Genomic DNA, 15115 nt, shown 5'->3' with positions numbered 1-15115 from the left:
ACTGAGGAAAAGAGGGACTATTTTTAGTAAGTAACCCATTCTTCAGTCAGGTCACACATGTGAAAGTTTACGTCACCTAAGCGCTGTGAAGGCAGGAATCACCGACGCTGACGCACACACTCGCTCACACACACCGGTTCTCTGTGCACCGCAGAGGCAGCTAAGGGGGTGTCTGAACCGCATGTGATAAGGCCCCTTCTGCTTCTGAGGAGCCCCCTTCAGTGCGGGGAAGGTCTTGTTCTCTCAGTGACCTGAGCTGGGGGCTTCAGCAAAACCTCCCACCCCCCCACCCCCCCAGGGCCGGTTTGTGCTCCTGTCTGCACGACGCAGGTGAGGCCGCCATGAACACGTCCACGTGAACTGCGCTGACGCCCCTGGGGGCCCAGGCGCCTTGGCAGTTATGGGTACACTCTGTTCTCCAGTTTACACTTGCCAGGTGTGCTGTCTTACTGGTTCAGATCGTAAATGAGATGTTCTTAATGATGGGCCCGCCCAGCAGCGTCTCTTCCATGGCTTGCAGCTACAAGGGCCCTCAGCTTTCTGGATGTAAGTGGAGGAGAGTAGCTCTAGTTCCTCTAAGTGATTAAATAAAGGTAAGTTCAAGTTTAATCCAATCTCCCACTAGGATCTAGACAGAACCCTTTAAATATAGATACGATCTGGTAAATCCCACTCTGAAGAACAACAGCGGTGGATGAGGAACGTGCAGAGCCTGTGCAGGGAGGGACCAGCCCTGAGAGGAGGCACGTCTGGACTGACAGCTGAGATCGGCCTGCATTTCAAAATGAACCAATAAATGGCTAAGCTGTACATGTATGCTTCACATACTCTTTTCCTATGTGTATTTTATCTCACAACAAAAAGCTTGGGGGGCGGGGGGCGGGAGCAAGCGATACAGCTGTGTTCTGGGGCCAAAAAGCAAAGGATAAGAATGAGTCCTGGGACTTCCCTGGTGGTCCAGTGGTTAAGACTCCGCTCTTCCACTGCAGGGGGCACGGGTTTGATTCCTGGTTGGGAAACTAAGATCCTGCATGCCGCGCGGCGCAGCCAAAAGTTAAAAAAAAAAAAAAAAAAAAAAGAGTCCTGATTCTAATTAGGGTAGGCCAGTCACTAACCATGTGACCACAGACAGACCACTCCAACTTTCTGGCCTCAGTTTCCTCATCTTTAAAATGGGGCCGATGATGATGCCGCTGATCACGGGGTTATGTGAGGATTTCACGACTTATTACGTGGAACGTGCTTAAACAAGGGTCTGGGAAGCGGTGAATGGCATCACTCCGTCACGGTCACTGTCAGGTCGTCCCCAGCATCACGTGCTGGAGCCCCCCTCCTCCCGTGGGCACTCAGTGGAAGGAGCTCACCCTGCTCCTCCAACTGGCCATCCACGTGCGCCCCTCCTCCTGCATCACGTGTCCACAGGACTTCCTCGTGACGTCCTGGAGCAAGACACCAGGGGATGCTAGGCGACCCAAACACCGGCGGCCTCGCCGGAGGTCAACTGTCGGAACTCCCCAAACCGCACCACACCCCGGGCCGAGGGCTGGCCCGCTGCAGCAGCGCGCCATCCTCCCCTGTGCCCGCTCACCTGTCCTTTCTGCGCTCCCCGAGGGCCGCGGGGTTGACGGCAATCCTCGGCAATGTGGCGGCTGAGGTCTGGGATGGGCTACAGGAGGACAGGCCTTCGACATTCAGAGGAGACTGCGGGGGAGTGCTGCACTCCGAGTGGGACAGCGAGCCTGCCGAGAGGGGCGGGTGAGGGCCGGGCCTGCACCTCCGCTCCCGCAGCCCAGACGCACGGCCGTGCATGCAGGTGCCTCGTGCCGCGCACTCCCCTGCATCGCCCGCCAGGGCCCGGGGCCTGGCCCCGCCAGCATGACTGATGGCTGAGACAGTGAGGGAACTGCGAGCGGTGCCCAGACACCCCACCCTGAGGACGGAGGGGGTCAGCAGGGGGAGGGGAGCTCTGAGACGTTCTCACCTCTGTCAGAGCCCACGACAGACCGCGGGTATCTTGGCGTTGATGGGATTTTAATGCGTTCTGCCTTAAACTGCAAGTTGCTCGAAGACCCTGTGGTTCCACAAGGGGACAAAACTTTAGGCCTGCGATTAAACAGCGCCCCTCACTCCCTCACCACCATCCTAGTAGTCAGGAAACATACACGGTTATGACAGAATGAAAGTGGGCCCTGCCGTTTATCCCCGAGGGGGTCTCAAGGTGGAACAGTCAGGGAAAGCAGATGCCTAGCCCCACTATGTGCATAAACCGTGCAGGGCCAGGCCGCTCCCGAACAGCATCACACAAGTCTCGCTTTCAGCCCCGAACAGAGACAGTACCCCACGTGACGGGGGCGACTGCCGGCCTTGTGTCCACAACGCCGGAAGCAGCTCCACCAGAGTCTCTTTGAGATAACTGCTAGCCTCGACTCTGGGTTGCGTTTTCTGTAAGTGATCGGCAACACGACATCCCCCAGAATGACCAGGGAATGGTCAGGGAGCAAGGCTCCTGGGACAGGGGTCACCAGAACAACTACACAGACACTGTGGGAAGCTGCAGAAAGGCCACAGGAAAGGGCTCTGGGTGCAGCGTGGAGCCGGCCTCGGCCCCCAGGCGGGAGAGGGGCTGTGTGTGTGGGCCGCCAGGAGGTGTGGGCACGAGGATGCGGGTGGAGATGAAGAAAGGCTGGTGCCTGCTCTGGCGAGAAGGCGCCAGTGGCTCAGTTACCGAGGCGGGCGCTGGAGGGCAGGGAGTTGCACCCGTGGGAGGCTCTCATCTCAGAGCAGTCGCTGCAGGCCCTGGGGCTCAGATCCAGGCTCAGGCGGCCCTGGTGCTGGACACTGTCGAAAAGCAGACAGGTGAGGGGCTCGGGAGGAGGACCAGGTCAGGATACAAGTGGCTGGCCTCCCTGAGGCCCTCTGCCAGCTCAGGGAGGCCCAGAAGCGGCTCCCAGTCAGCCGAGGACGGCGACTGCCCGCAGCCACGCTCAGAGGGCCCTGCAAGCGCCGGGCCAGGACCAGGCTCACTGGGACAGAGGGCTTTCTACAGGGACCAACAGAGGTTCTGCATCCTGGGCGGGCAGGGAGGGGCAGGACGGCACCGAGGACCTGGCAGAGTCCTGCGCCCCCCCTCAGGAGAGCCCGTCCCAGGAAACGGGAGAGCTGAGGGCAGGGAGCCCACGTTGCCCACGTCAGGCTGGCCTGCAGTCAGGCCCAATGATGACCTCTTCTAGCTGTGAGACTACATCTCTTGCCTGCTTAGAGCCTTCCAGTGGTCTTCACTGTACTCAAAATAAAACCCAAACTCTGGGTTTGTGCCCTATGACGTGGGCCTTCCTCCTGACTCACCGTCTCTTTGCCAAGCTCCCCTACTCTGTCCCTCGAGCCCACTGCACCATTCTCAGACGCCCGGGCTGTAGCACCTACAGCCCTCCTTCCTGGAGGCTCCTCCCCAAGTCGTGTACAACTGGCCTCTTCTCAGCCTTCGAGTCATGGCAGCATGCCCCTGCACGGGGCCCTCTCCACCGCCCAATACAACTTGCCACCCTCTTCCAAGTCACAGCCTAGCCTGTCAACATTTTAGGGTCTTTAGGGCCATTCAGTACCATCTGGTATCACTCTGTTCTTTTTTTTGTCGTCCCCCCCCCACCCCGGCCACTTGAACACAAATGCCACAGGAGAGGAAGTTTGTCTACTTAATTTTTCACTGTAGCCCTCTAGAACTATAGCAGTCCATGGCATGTAGTCTGTGCTCTATTAAAACCTGTCAAGTAATCGAATGAATGAGTGACCTTGAGCCAATCCATTCATTTTTTTAAGGCTCAGTTCCTCATCTATCAACCTGAGATAGTAATAGTAAGGTTGCTCTGGTGACCAAGTGAGATGATGCTTATAAAGGTCTGAGTACAGTGCCTGGCATGTGAGCGCTCAGGTATCAGCTGCCATCTCTACCATCGTCCTATAAATACTTTTTCAAGCTCCACGTTGGTAAATAAAGAGAGCGACCTTAAAGTTTACTTTCCCCGGGGTCCCAGTGCTGCTCTACCTGGCCTCTTCCCAGCTAGGCAAGGGAACCCCTCTATACACAGTGGCTTTATGCCCAGGTGGGCTTGGATGGCTGGGGTACAGGGAAGCACAGGTGGTTGCACATACCTGGGATGCAAACCCTGGGGGCCAGCCTCTCTGGGGACAGGCGGAGAGCTGCAAGGGCCGACCCTGTGGCTGCGCACGGTGTAGATGGGGTTCCTCAGGACGGAGCTCACAGTGGTGCTCGGGGTCATACTGCGGGGAACAGTGCCTGCAAATGGGCAGGGTGAGACAGTGGCCCCAGAGCATCCAGCCAGCCCCAGATCTATGCAAGCTTCTGGCCCTGCTCCACCGGTAAGGCAGGAGAACCCTCTTTAATGCTTCCCATTTCCCAGGCTGCTATGGAGAGAAAGCACTCTGAAAAGCTAATAAACGTCACTGATAGAAGACTGAACACTCCAGATAGGTCAGCAGTGGCTAGATCTTTGGACCACCGGGTTGAGGACACACAGCAGCCCCCTGAAATGACAGTCTCCACTCTCCCTGGGATGGGGCGGCCCTGTGAGCCCGCATCGACCCTCCTCCCCGGCCCGGCCCGGCCAGCTCACCCACAGACGCCCTGCTGGGGTAGATGGGGGGGTTGCTGTGCCGGCTGGAATGCCCTGGCGAGTAAGGGGACCACTCCTGGAGATCTGGGGAGAGTTCTCCACTGGCTGGGACGCTCTTCTGCTCCTGCAGAACCAAAGGCAAGAGGCAGTGGCTGGAAACAGGGAAACACACAGGCATTTGCAAGCGATTTCTGTCCCTTACGACCTAGCTTCTCCCACTCAGACACATGAAGTGACATTTGGGAGAGATCGTAACTCGTTTATTCATTCATGTTGCCTTACACATCTGGAGGAGAAGAACTTCCTTCAAAAATACTTTGGGGGCTTCCCTGGTGGCGCAGTGGTTGAGAATCTGCCTGCCAATGCAGGGGACACAGGTTCGAGCCCTGGTCTGGGACGATCCCACATGCCGCGGAGCAACTGAGCCCGTGAGCCACAATTACTGAGCCTGCGCGTCTGGAGCCTGTGCTCCGCAACAAGAGAGGCCATGATAATGAGAGGCCCGCGCACCGCGATGAAGAGTGGCCCCCACTTGCCGCAACTGGAGAGAGCCCTCGTACAGAGACGAAGACCCAACACAGCCAAAAATAAATAAATAAATAAATAAAACTAGTAAATTGGCCACATAAGATCTTTAAAAAAAAAAAAAAATACTTTGGAAGAAAACCACACAGAAAGAATCTGTTCTTTCAAATAAACAGCTTTTGTGTGTAGAGGGTGGAACACGTGGGTGCATCGGGCACATGTAGGTAGCAACTCCACACAACTTGCCCAGCCGTGTGAAGCTCCGTGTCTGCTGAGAGTAGCACGGATTTGTTCTCCCGCTCACAGCAATCTCTCCCTTCTGGAAATGACCACAGCACCCACGAAAACAAGCTGGCCTGTCCTGCTGCCGGCTAACAGATTCACGTGTGCTATCTTGACTCCCTAAACCCTTTGAGGTGGGTCCTTGCCACTTGGGTTTATTGCAATACAAGTTCAAAAGCTTCTTGCTGAATAAGCAAATCAAACCCCACGCCCAAGAAAGCGTTCCCCTCTTGGCGTCATATTACCGCTATCATGCACACCCATGCTACTTTCTAATCTCCTAAAGGGAGACTGCTTCCTGCTGGCATTCACCTGCCATCCCCTCCCCTTCCCCCGGGCGGGTGCTGAGAGCAGAGGCAAAGGAGCCAGGGCTACGCCTGAGCTGGAGGATGCCAGTTGTGGCCGGGCGCAGGTCCCTGAGTGGCCCGCCCCACCTCCACCTCACCCTGACCCACTCCAGGGCTGAGCTCTACCTCCAGGAACTGAGCAGAGATCACTACTGGCGCGAGCTTGGGCCGAAAGCTGGGAGCAGACTTTGGCCGGCGGCGCTTCTGCCCCAGCTCGTCCATCTTCTGGGAGGTGAGGTCCTCATCACAGGACTTCTTGGCCGGCAGGCAGGAGGAGTCCCCGTCCCCTTCAGGGTAGTAGCTGGAAGCAATGCGGACCCTGGCCTTGCGAGGGGGCGAGGCGTGCATGGGCTCCCCGGGGTCCATGTCAGGGGGCAGGGCGCTCGGGGGGCTGGTGGATGGGGAGCTGCCCACTAGAGTGGCCTCTGACTCAGAACTGGTTTCCAGTTTGTGCTGGAACTTAATGGAGTCACCCCTCCTGGGAGGTTTTGGGGGCGTCAGAGGTCCCACCCTCTTGGAGGGCAGGGGGGAGTAAGCAGGCCCAGGGCCTGGGAGCAGGTAGTCTATTTTGGGGGGCGTCTGGGGGCGTTTGAAAGTGTTTGGGTCAAAGATAGACTTTCTTTGCTTTGGCTTCTTGTAAACGGAGAGCTTCTCGGGTCCTGCCGTGGAGCTGAGCACTGCCTTGGGCCAGGTCCCGCCGCTGTTGGCATTCTCGGGCTCTGCCTTGTCCAGGCGGGCCTCTGCCTCCCCACAGGGGCCCACCTCCGTCTCGAAGGGCAGCAGTGGCCGCCGGCTACGCACGTCCACCGGCCCAGAGCCACGCTCCCCCGAGGCGTCCGAGCGGAAGGAGCTCAGGCTACGCTCGGAGGCGCTGGGACAGGCCTGGGGGGAGACGGGGAAGGTTCCCCCGGGGAACGGCTTGTGCAGGAAGGAGCTGCTGCCTCCTGGGGGGCCCGACTCCTTCCTGTCCTCCAGCCTGTCGGCGTAGAAGATGTCCGTCTGCGTGGAGTTGTTGTGCTGCAGCAAATTCCGTTTATTCTGAGCCTGGACCTCCGGGCCATGGGCTCGGAAGCTCAGCATCTTATCAGAGTCCTTGATGTTTTCAAAGATGTTCTGGCCGCTCCACGAGGCGCTCTGAGGGAACACCTAAGCAGGGGTTGCAGAGGAGTGAGGAAGAGAGGCGGTGAGACCGCACGACCTGGAGCTGCCACCGAAAAACATCCCTGGAGGTAGAGCGATGGTCGGGAATGGGCCACACACACCCCAGAGCTGGACAGATGGACAGACAGACGGATGGACAGGCATGTACACCTCGCCAACAGGTGAGGCTTGCTCACAGCCAGGCCACTGGGAACCCACAGGAAAGACACAAAGTTCCCTTGACTTTGAGCACTTTCTGAAATCACCTGCACTGTGTTCTGCCTATTTTTAAAAATTATTAAATGTAAATATAAAAAATTCATTATTAAAGACATCTTACAGTACACCTAGACAGTGGAATATTATTCAGTGATAAAAAGAAACAACCTATCAAGCCATGAAAAGACATGCAGGAACCTTAAATGCATAGTACCAAGTGAAAGAAGTCAATCTGAAAAGGCTACATACTATATGAGTTCAGCTATATGACATTCTGGAAAAGGCAAAACTACAGAGATAGTCAAAAGATCAGTGGTTGCCAGGGGCTGAGGGGGAGGAAGGGATGAACAGGTGAAGCCCAGAGGATCTTTAGGGCACTGAAATTACTCTGCAGGATACTGTAATGGTGGAAACATGTCATTATACATTTGTCTAAACCCGTAGAATGTACAACACCAAGAGTGAATCCTCACATTAACTACAGACTTTAGTTAATACTAATGTATTAATATTGGCTCATCAATATTATAGAGTGGAAAATATGAGAACTCTCTGTACTAACTCAACTTTTCTGTAAACCTGAATCTGTTCCCCAAAAAGTCTATTAATTTTAAAATAATTTTTAAAAATATCTCTTAATGAAGTAGATGAGCCTTTTTCCAACCTTCTTAGAAAAGCTGATAAAAAGTACAATAAACGCTCTTAAACCCATTTAGATTCAACAATATTTTGCCCAGTTGTCTATATCTATTTATACTGCAGAACATTCGAAAATAAGTTACAAATATTATGACATTTCACCCTAACAGCTTTAGCATGCATTTCTCCCAAATAAGGCCATTCTCCTATATAACCCCAATACCATCATTATACCCAGGAAAAGTAACAATTCCCTAAGATCATCTAATTATCCAGTCCAGATCCAAATGTACCCCCCATCTCCAAAATGTCCTTCATAGCTAGGTTTTTTTGTTTCTGGGTTTTTGGTTTTGGTTTTGGTTTTTAAACCAGGATCCAGTCAGGGTTCATGCATACCTTGCACTTATAAATCAAGACCTTTTTTCCAAGGATCCCAGTGATGTGGAGAAGTGGCTTGGGTACAAGGAGCTGGGGTTCTGCCTGCCCCAAAGAGGGTGAGAGCAGAGCCAGTGCAGGGCGGGGGCCCTTACCTTCAGGAGGGAGAGGGTCAGGGAGTCCTGGCAGCTCCGCAGCAGAGATTCACACTCATTCAGAGACTTGTTGTCCAGTGCAATGCCATTGATCTAGGGCCAAGAGAGAGCCCGTCAGGCCCACCACCAGGATAGGGGTTCTGCCTAGCTGCTGACCCACGCTGGACAGTGGGCCTTGTTCTGTAAGGTGCCCCCGTCTGGAGCTGGCAAAGGAGAGAAAGCCCCTCCCCAGTTAAGGCCCTCAAAGTCCAGTTATGGGGCTTCTGAGGCAAATGGAACACACAGCCTTAAAAGTACTCTGGGGAAGGGACTTGTCTGACTGGGACCAGGACACCACGGGTCCCAGAGGGACATCCCGGACCTGCCGCTTCCTGCTGCGTGATGCCGGACCACGGCTCAGAGTTCCTTCCAGAGCAAAAAGCAAAACAAACACGGACGCCCCCCCAGGGGCGTGAGGAGACTGAAAACGAGATCATGATGTGGGAGGCTGGACCCACGTGACGTGAAGTATCATCGCAAAGACTCCTACAGCCCCTCACGCCTGAGTCTCTGTCCGCACCCCTCTCAGACACGTTCCAGTCCTTTTTAAAAGTGTATGTGCAATAGGTGAACGGTGAGACTGGGGTGCATCCATATCATGGAGTCCTACCCAGCTTCGAGAAGGACCACAGCATCAGCACATGCAACCACGTGATGGAGCTCACAGCACGAAGCCAAGTGGAAAAGGCCATCTCAAACGGGCAATACTGTAGATTCTACTTATACAATATCCTCCAAATGACAGAATTATAGAGCTGGAGAACAAATTAGTTGCCAGGGCTTATGATGGCAGGGAGGGGGCATGCTTAGGACTACGGGGGTTAATAGAAAGGGGTGACACGAGGGAGATCTTTGTGGTGGTGGACAGCTCTGTATCTTGATTTTTTTTTTATCCTAAAATGTGATAACAGATTTCATACTTACGTAAGATGTAACCATTAGATGTTAACTGGATGATGGGTACGTAGGACCTTCCTGTACTATCTTTGCCACTTTATTTTTTAACATTGTTTAACATTATAACTGAATTATAATTATTTCAACATTGAAAGTTAAAAATATATATATATTCAGAGTGATTATCTTGGGGTGGTAGATTAATTTGGTTGGTTTTGTTTTTCTTTTTAACTTCCCCACATCTTAAGAGTTTTTCGTAATGGCCATATTGCTTTCAAACTCTAGCTCACCCCCAAATCTGAAAAACACTGGCAAAGATGTGAAGTAATGAGCCCCCCCAAACACGGCAGATGGGACTTCTTTGAAGCACAAGGAGGGAAATCACATCACACGTTAAATGCTTATGCCCTGTGATCCAGCAATTCCCCCACCCGGGACTCTATCCCGTGGCGGGACACAGCAGTGGCCATGAAGCACTGTTACAAAGGCAAAAATGTCCTGACTGTCCATCAGGAGACCGGCTCAAAGGCCACTAAGGAACATGCAGTTACTGAAATGACCCAGACAGATCTAAAGATGTGAATCTGGAAGAACCTCAAGGCACACCGTTAAAAACAAAAAGCAAGGTTAGCAGCAGCACAGTATATTATGATCACGTCTAAGTTTAAAAAAAAAAAAAAAGTGGGAGATATAAGTTTTGAACGTTTGGGGGAGAAAACACAATGAATTGTTAAAAGTAGTTGCCGTCAGGATGGGAACTGGGAGATGGGCAGCCTAGAACCAGAGGAAGGGTTCCCTGAGACTTACAGCCACAATCCTGTCTCCCACGGCGAGGGACCCCTCTTTGGCAGCCGGGCTTCCGGGCACCACGGCGGCAGCATACACTCCATTCTCCAGGCTGATGCCGCTGTCTGCAAACCAGAGGTCCCCGGTTAACCCCCGCCCGGGTTGCACGGCCCTCTGGTTGTCTCATCTTGTCTTTACGAGATAAACTTTTAAAAAGGATGTTGGCAGACTACGACCTGTCCATCCCAGCACCCCGCCCAGGTCACACCACCCAGGGACCCAGTCAAGTCTAGTCTGGTGAATCAAACAATCAGAGACAAGCAAGACCCAGGACCCAGACGGCCCCCTAGCGGGAAGCACATGGGCTGCACTGAAACCACATCAACGCCTAGTTCTGGGAATGAGGGGTGCCCGAAAACACATGCAATCTCTCTGTACGAGAAAAGGGTGCCCTGCCCACCTCCCCAGCCCCGACCTTTATGCCCGCTCAGGTTGATGTGCAGCGGTGTGACCACCTTCCCGCCCAGGGACTTCCTGCGACGCACGACCATGTTGATGGCCCCCTCCCCGTTGAGGAGCGCCTTGATGGCCTGCTTCTTGTCCTTATTGATGAGGTCCACATCGTTGATTCTCAGCAGCCAGTCATTGACCCTGAGGAGGGGGACAGCCAGGTCACTGCCGGCGGAGGCCTTGGGACCAGGGGGCCGGCCCCTGTTGCTCCCATTCAGGGAGCAGAACACCAGAAAGCACAAAGTACCCCACAAACACATTCAGAAAGGTTTCCTCGGGGTTTCCCTGGTGGCACGGTGGTTAAGAATCCGCCTGCCAATGCAGGGGACACGGGTTCGAGCCCCGGTCCGGGAAGATCCCACATGCCGTGGAGCAGCTAAGCCCGTGTGCCACAACTACTGAGCCCACGTGCCACAACTACTGAAGCCCGCGCGCCTAGAGCCCGTGCTCCGCAACAAGAGAAGCCACGACAATGACGAGCCCGTGCACAGCAACAAAGAGTAGCCCTCCCTCGCGGCAACTAGAGCAAGCCCGCGCACAGCAACGAAGACCCAGCACAGCCAAAAATAAAAACAAATAAATAAATTTATTTACAAAAAAAAAAAAAAAGAAAGAAAAAAAAGAGAAAGGTTTCCTCTTCTAGGAAGGTGGAGTGGTTAACCTGGCAAGGGTTGGAGCCTGGTTTCGAATCCTAGCTCTACCACTTACTAGCGGTATGACGTAGTCCCTCTGGGCCTCAGTGTCCTCATTTGTAAAATGGGGGCAATACAAGCACCTACCTCATGGGATTGTAAAGATTAATGAACTATAAAAAGTACTTAAACTTAGCAAATACCAAGCACTATGTAGGTGCTAATTATTATCATCACTATTTCATGGGATGAGCAGGCAATGCACATTCCAGACTCTCACACACTTCACCTGAGCCCCTTACTACACAGAGAAGCAAAAGGCAGCACCTGGTGATGGGAGAAAGATCAGATTCAGAGGCAATTTGGAGTCCAAGCATCCTTTAAGAACAATGTTAGCGGTTAAGCCTGAAAGCCTCAACAGCCCCTGTGAGGCCCCCAGATCCTGGGATGCGTTCATTTAAATGCCACCTGGCTCTCCAGGTCCTCTGCATTAGGTCAGAGGGAAACTGCCACCATCCCTCCAGAGCCTGGAGCCCTCTACACTTACCGTAAGCGGCCATCAGCAATGCTTCCTTTGTCCACTTTAGTGACAAATATGCCGCAGTCCCCCGGCAAACAAGGCTCATTCACACCCTCTGCCATATCGAAACCAAGTGCCTTCAAGTCAATATCCTCCTGGCAAAAGAAAAGCAGCAACAGCTCACTTTACAGCAGTGATGAGAAACATTTGGCTCTTACGCCCCCCCCCAAGACACTCACTCCGACGCGGGTGCTGTCCCTTCACCCCGATGGGACACATGTTCCCCAGGATAAAACCTCTGAGCGGCTGTGATCCCCTTTCCACCACTGGAAACACACACACACACAGCCCCCTGGCACTCTGCTCTTGCCTCTGCTTTCCATGCACTGCCAGCATCCGCCGGGTAACACAGGAGACCAAGCTGCTACTGCATCGGGCTTGGACAAGTGCAGGGAAAGGATGCATCCACACCCTGGGAGAAAAAGCTGACCTCCCAACTAGCAGCCATGAAACTGGGGGGCCCTGCAAGGGGGCCATCCTCTCCCTCCCCCATCCAAAGCCGTCACGTTGAGGAGAGCTGGGGAGAGAAGACGCAAGGGCGGTTTACCGTCTCCCTTTCAAACTCCACGACTTCTGTTTCCCACTCCATGGAGTCTGTGTCAATGGCCGAGTCGTGGGAGCTGTGGGCCATCAGCTGCCGGAACCGGGCCTCCTTTTCCAACTGGGATTCCATCTGTTCCCTGTGAACAAAGAGAGGGCCATGGCAACGGCCCTCTGGGAGGCAAAGCATCCCACCAAAGTCCACTCGGAAATGAGGTGGACCGTTCCCTTCCCCCTCATACTTCACACCAGCTGCCTCATAAACCCAAGGCTTCTTGGGTATCAGTGAGTTTTCATAGTTGTTTTTTTTTTTTTAAGTCTCAGAAGATTGCCCCAAATTTATCTAGGGGTTTAATGCAATTCCTACATAAATGCCAGCAAGACTTTCTGTAGATAGAGACAAGACTATTCTAAAATATACACAGAAAGGCAAAGGAATTAGAACAGCTAAACCCATTTTGAAAATGAAGAATAAAATGGGAGGAATCACTCTACTTGATTTCAAGACTTATTATACGGCTACAGAAATCAGGACGGTGTGGAACTGCCACGAAGACAGACACATGGATCAACAAAACAGAACAGAGGACCCAGAAATAGCCCCACAAAGTACAAAAGGTGCAGAAGTAGTTCAGCAGAGGAAGGACGATCTTCAACGAATGATGTTGGAGCAAGCGGACATCCTGGCAACAGACTCTCAACCTAAACCCCACACCTTATATAGAAATTAACGCAAGACCTATCACAGATTTAAATATAAAACATAAAACTATAAAACTTCTAGAGGCAAGTATAGGAGAAAAATGTTTGCGATATAGGACTGGATTAAGGGTTCTTAGACATAACACAATCCATTAAAAGTAAAAAAATAAAAATCAGCAAATCGGATTCAATCAAAGTAAAAAGCTTTAGTTCTCAGAAAGACCCAGTGAAGAGGATGAAAAAAGAGTCAGAAACCTTGTAACATCCCCCAGTAACCTCCTTCTTCCTAGAACCTGGGCCCAGATGACCTCTCCAATTCCGCAGCACTGCCCGGTGGGTTCCTGGCACACCCCTAACTACTGTCGTTTCCTGCTCGACTGGACACGCCCCCACGTCCACACCTTTGCCTGAACCGTGCTCAAGAATGTGAGGCCGGCTCTAGGAGGCCGCTCAGCCCACGGGTAGTCTTCTCCAAGCTTTCTTCCCCGACAGAGAAGCAGCTCTGCACTTCGTGCTCACTGCACGCGGCCCACCTCTCACCCACTAGGCACATACATCTGTTGCTTCTGCAGACGGGGGGCTTCCTGGGCAGCGGCAAGGACTCCCTCACCTGCATCCCACTGGTTAGAGAACTTAGCTCAGAGAAGGTGCAAATACAAACGTGCTGAATGAACAAACAAACGGAACTTGACATTTCTTACAAGTTCCAGGCAACTCCAGCTCAATTAACGCGCAAAACCTCCTCCCGCGCTCAAGCCCCCGAGGCTCCAGGCTCAGCCTTAATTTGATTCCACCACCTGCTAGACCCTAACTGGGTCCCTGGAGAGAATGTGTCCCTTTGCCGCTTAACCCCTGGGATTTTCTTAGAGTGCTCAAGCCCCAGGGCGTCTGGGTTTTCACTGAGGAAATGAAGCTGCTTGCCTTACGTTAGGAGGTTCTGTTGAACGGGGAAGAAGGGGAAGCTGTCACCCACTTCCGGAAGGCGTCCCTCGAGTGTGCGAGGCTTGCATGCTCACCAGCTTCCAACCACCCTATCGGTTCGGGAAGCCACACGAGCAGGCGGACAGCCACTGCTTCTCAACTACCCGGTCTGGCTCTGGACTGCACTGACGATTGGCATCTGCCGATTTCTCTTCTTCAGCTTGGATCTCTGTGTTTTCAGTACACTGCTAGGGGCCACCAAGTCTGAAGTAACACCCCTGGGAGCAGCGCTGTAACTGAGGGGACGCTGTCTGACACCCCAAACAGCACAGGCAGAACAGACTGCTGAGCGGTAGTCACAACCGCCTTCAAAAACGCTGCATCAGAACCTGTCATCATTCTGTTCAACTGCGTGCTGGTCTCTCGGATGGCCCTGCCTTTGGTCTGTCTCCGTGTATTGTGAGCCCCACAGGGCAGGGACCCGGCGGCTTGTGCCTCCCCCGGGGCCTGGCCCCCACGCAGCAGGCACCTGGCAAATCCTTGTTGAGTTGGGGAGGGAGGGAGGGAATGAATGGACGACACATGCCTGCCTGTCCCCGAGTGGACCGCCCGGGGCAGGGACCTTCCTTCCGATGAGCCTTGGCACACAGTGCCTGCCCACCCCGACTCGCTCACCAAAGGGCCGCTGCCACGCTCTGTGCTGGTCTAAGGATTTCTAATTAACTCTCAACAGAGAGGCAACACTCGGACACATTTTACGGACTGACCGAGTAAGGCAGAGTGAAGGGACAGACTGCCAGGCCTGCTCACGGGGCTGCCGTGACCTGACGGAAGCGGACACCGCGCTCCCGGGCGCCAGCTCACCCCAGCAGGCGCCCACCCCAGCGTACTTGAGCTCCTTCAGCTCCCGGCTGACATCGTTCTTCTGTTTGCGAGTGTCATCCAGGCTGCGCAGGGCCTCAGCCAGTTCGCTCACCGCCCGGTCCCGCTCCCGCCTCAGGTTGTCACAGAGCGTCCTGGCAGAGGGGGCAGAGGGCAGAGGGCAAGGTCACTGTGAGGGGCAGGGGACGCAGGACTCACGGCTTGCAGTGAGGCCTGCAGCCCATGCTCCCGAACACCCCAGGTGCTTGCCTCACTCCCAGATGCATAGATGGAGTGCTTGAGAGTCTGGAGGCAAGACCACCCAGGCCAATCC

General features: G+C 53.8%; 1 protein-coding gene across 1 annotated transcript in view; it reads right to left on the bottom strand.

Moving 5' to 3' along the window:
* DLG5 (discs large MAGUK scaffold protein 5) overlaps positions 1-15115 on the bottom strand; it is a 122317-nt gene that overhangs the window by 19012 nt on the left and 88190 nt on the right. Inside the window, exons 9-20 of the mRNA XM_057530967.1 lie at positions 14811-14936; positions 12305-12437; positions 11725-11852; positions 10511-10686; positions 10057-10160; positions 8314-8406; positions 5912-6931; positions 4632-4755; positions 4150-4294; positions 2726-2838; positions 1982-2071; positions 1589-1739 (exon numbers count right to left, since the gene is read on the bottom strand). Of these exons, the coding sequence (XP_057386950.1) occupies positions 1589-1739; positions 1982-2071; positions 2726-2838; positions 4150-4294; positions 4632-4755; positions 5912-6931; positions 8314-8406; positions 10057-10160; positions 10511-10686; positions 11725-11852; positions 12305-12437; positions 14811-14936 (2403 nt within the window). The remainder of the gene's footprint in view (positions 1-1588; positions 1740-1981; positions 2072-2725; positions 2839-4149; positions 4295-4631; positions 4756-5911; positions 6932-8313; positions 8407-10056; positions 10161-10510; positions 10687-11724; positions 11853-12304; positions 12438-14810; positions 14937-15115) is intronic.

The sequence above is a fragment of the Balaenoptera acutorostrata genome, chromosome 16 (assembly GCF_949987535.1).
Source record: "Balaenoptera acutorostrata chromosome 16, mBalAcu1.1, whole genome shotgun sequence".
Lineage (NCBI taxonomy): Eukaryota > Metazoa > Chordata > Mammalia > Artiodactyla > Balaenopteridae > Balaenoptera > Balaenoptera acutorostrata.
Note: the sequence above shows the minus strand (reverse complement) of the source record. Positions and strands in the feature narration are given on the sequence as shown.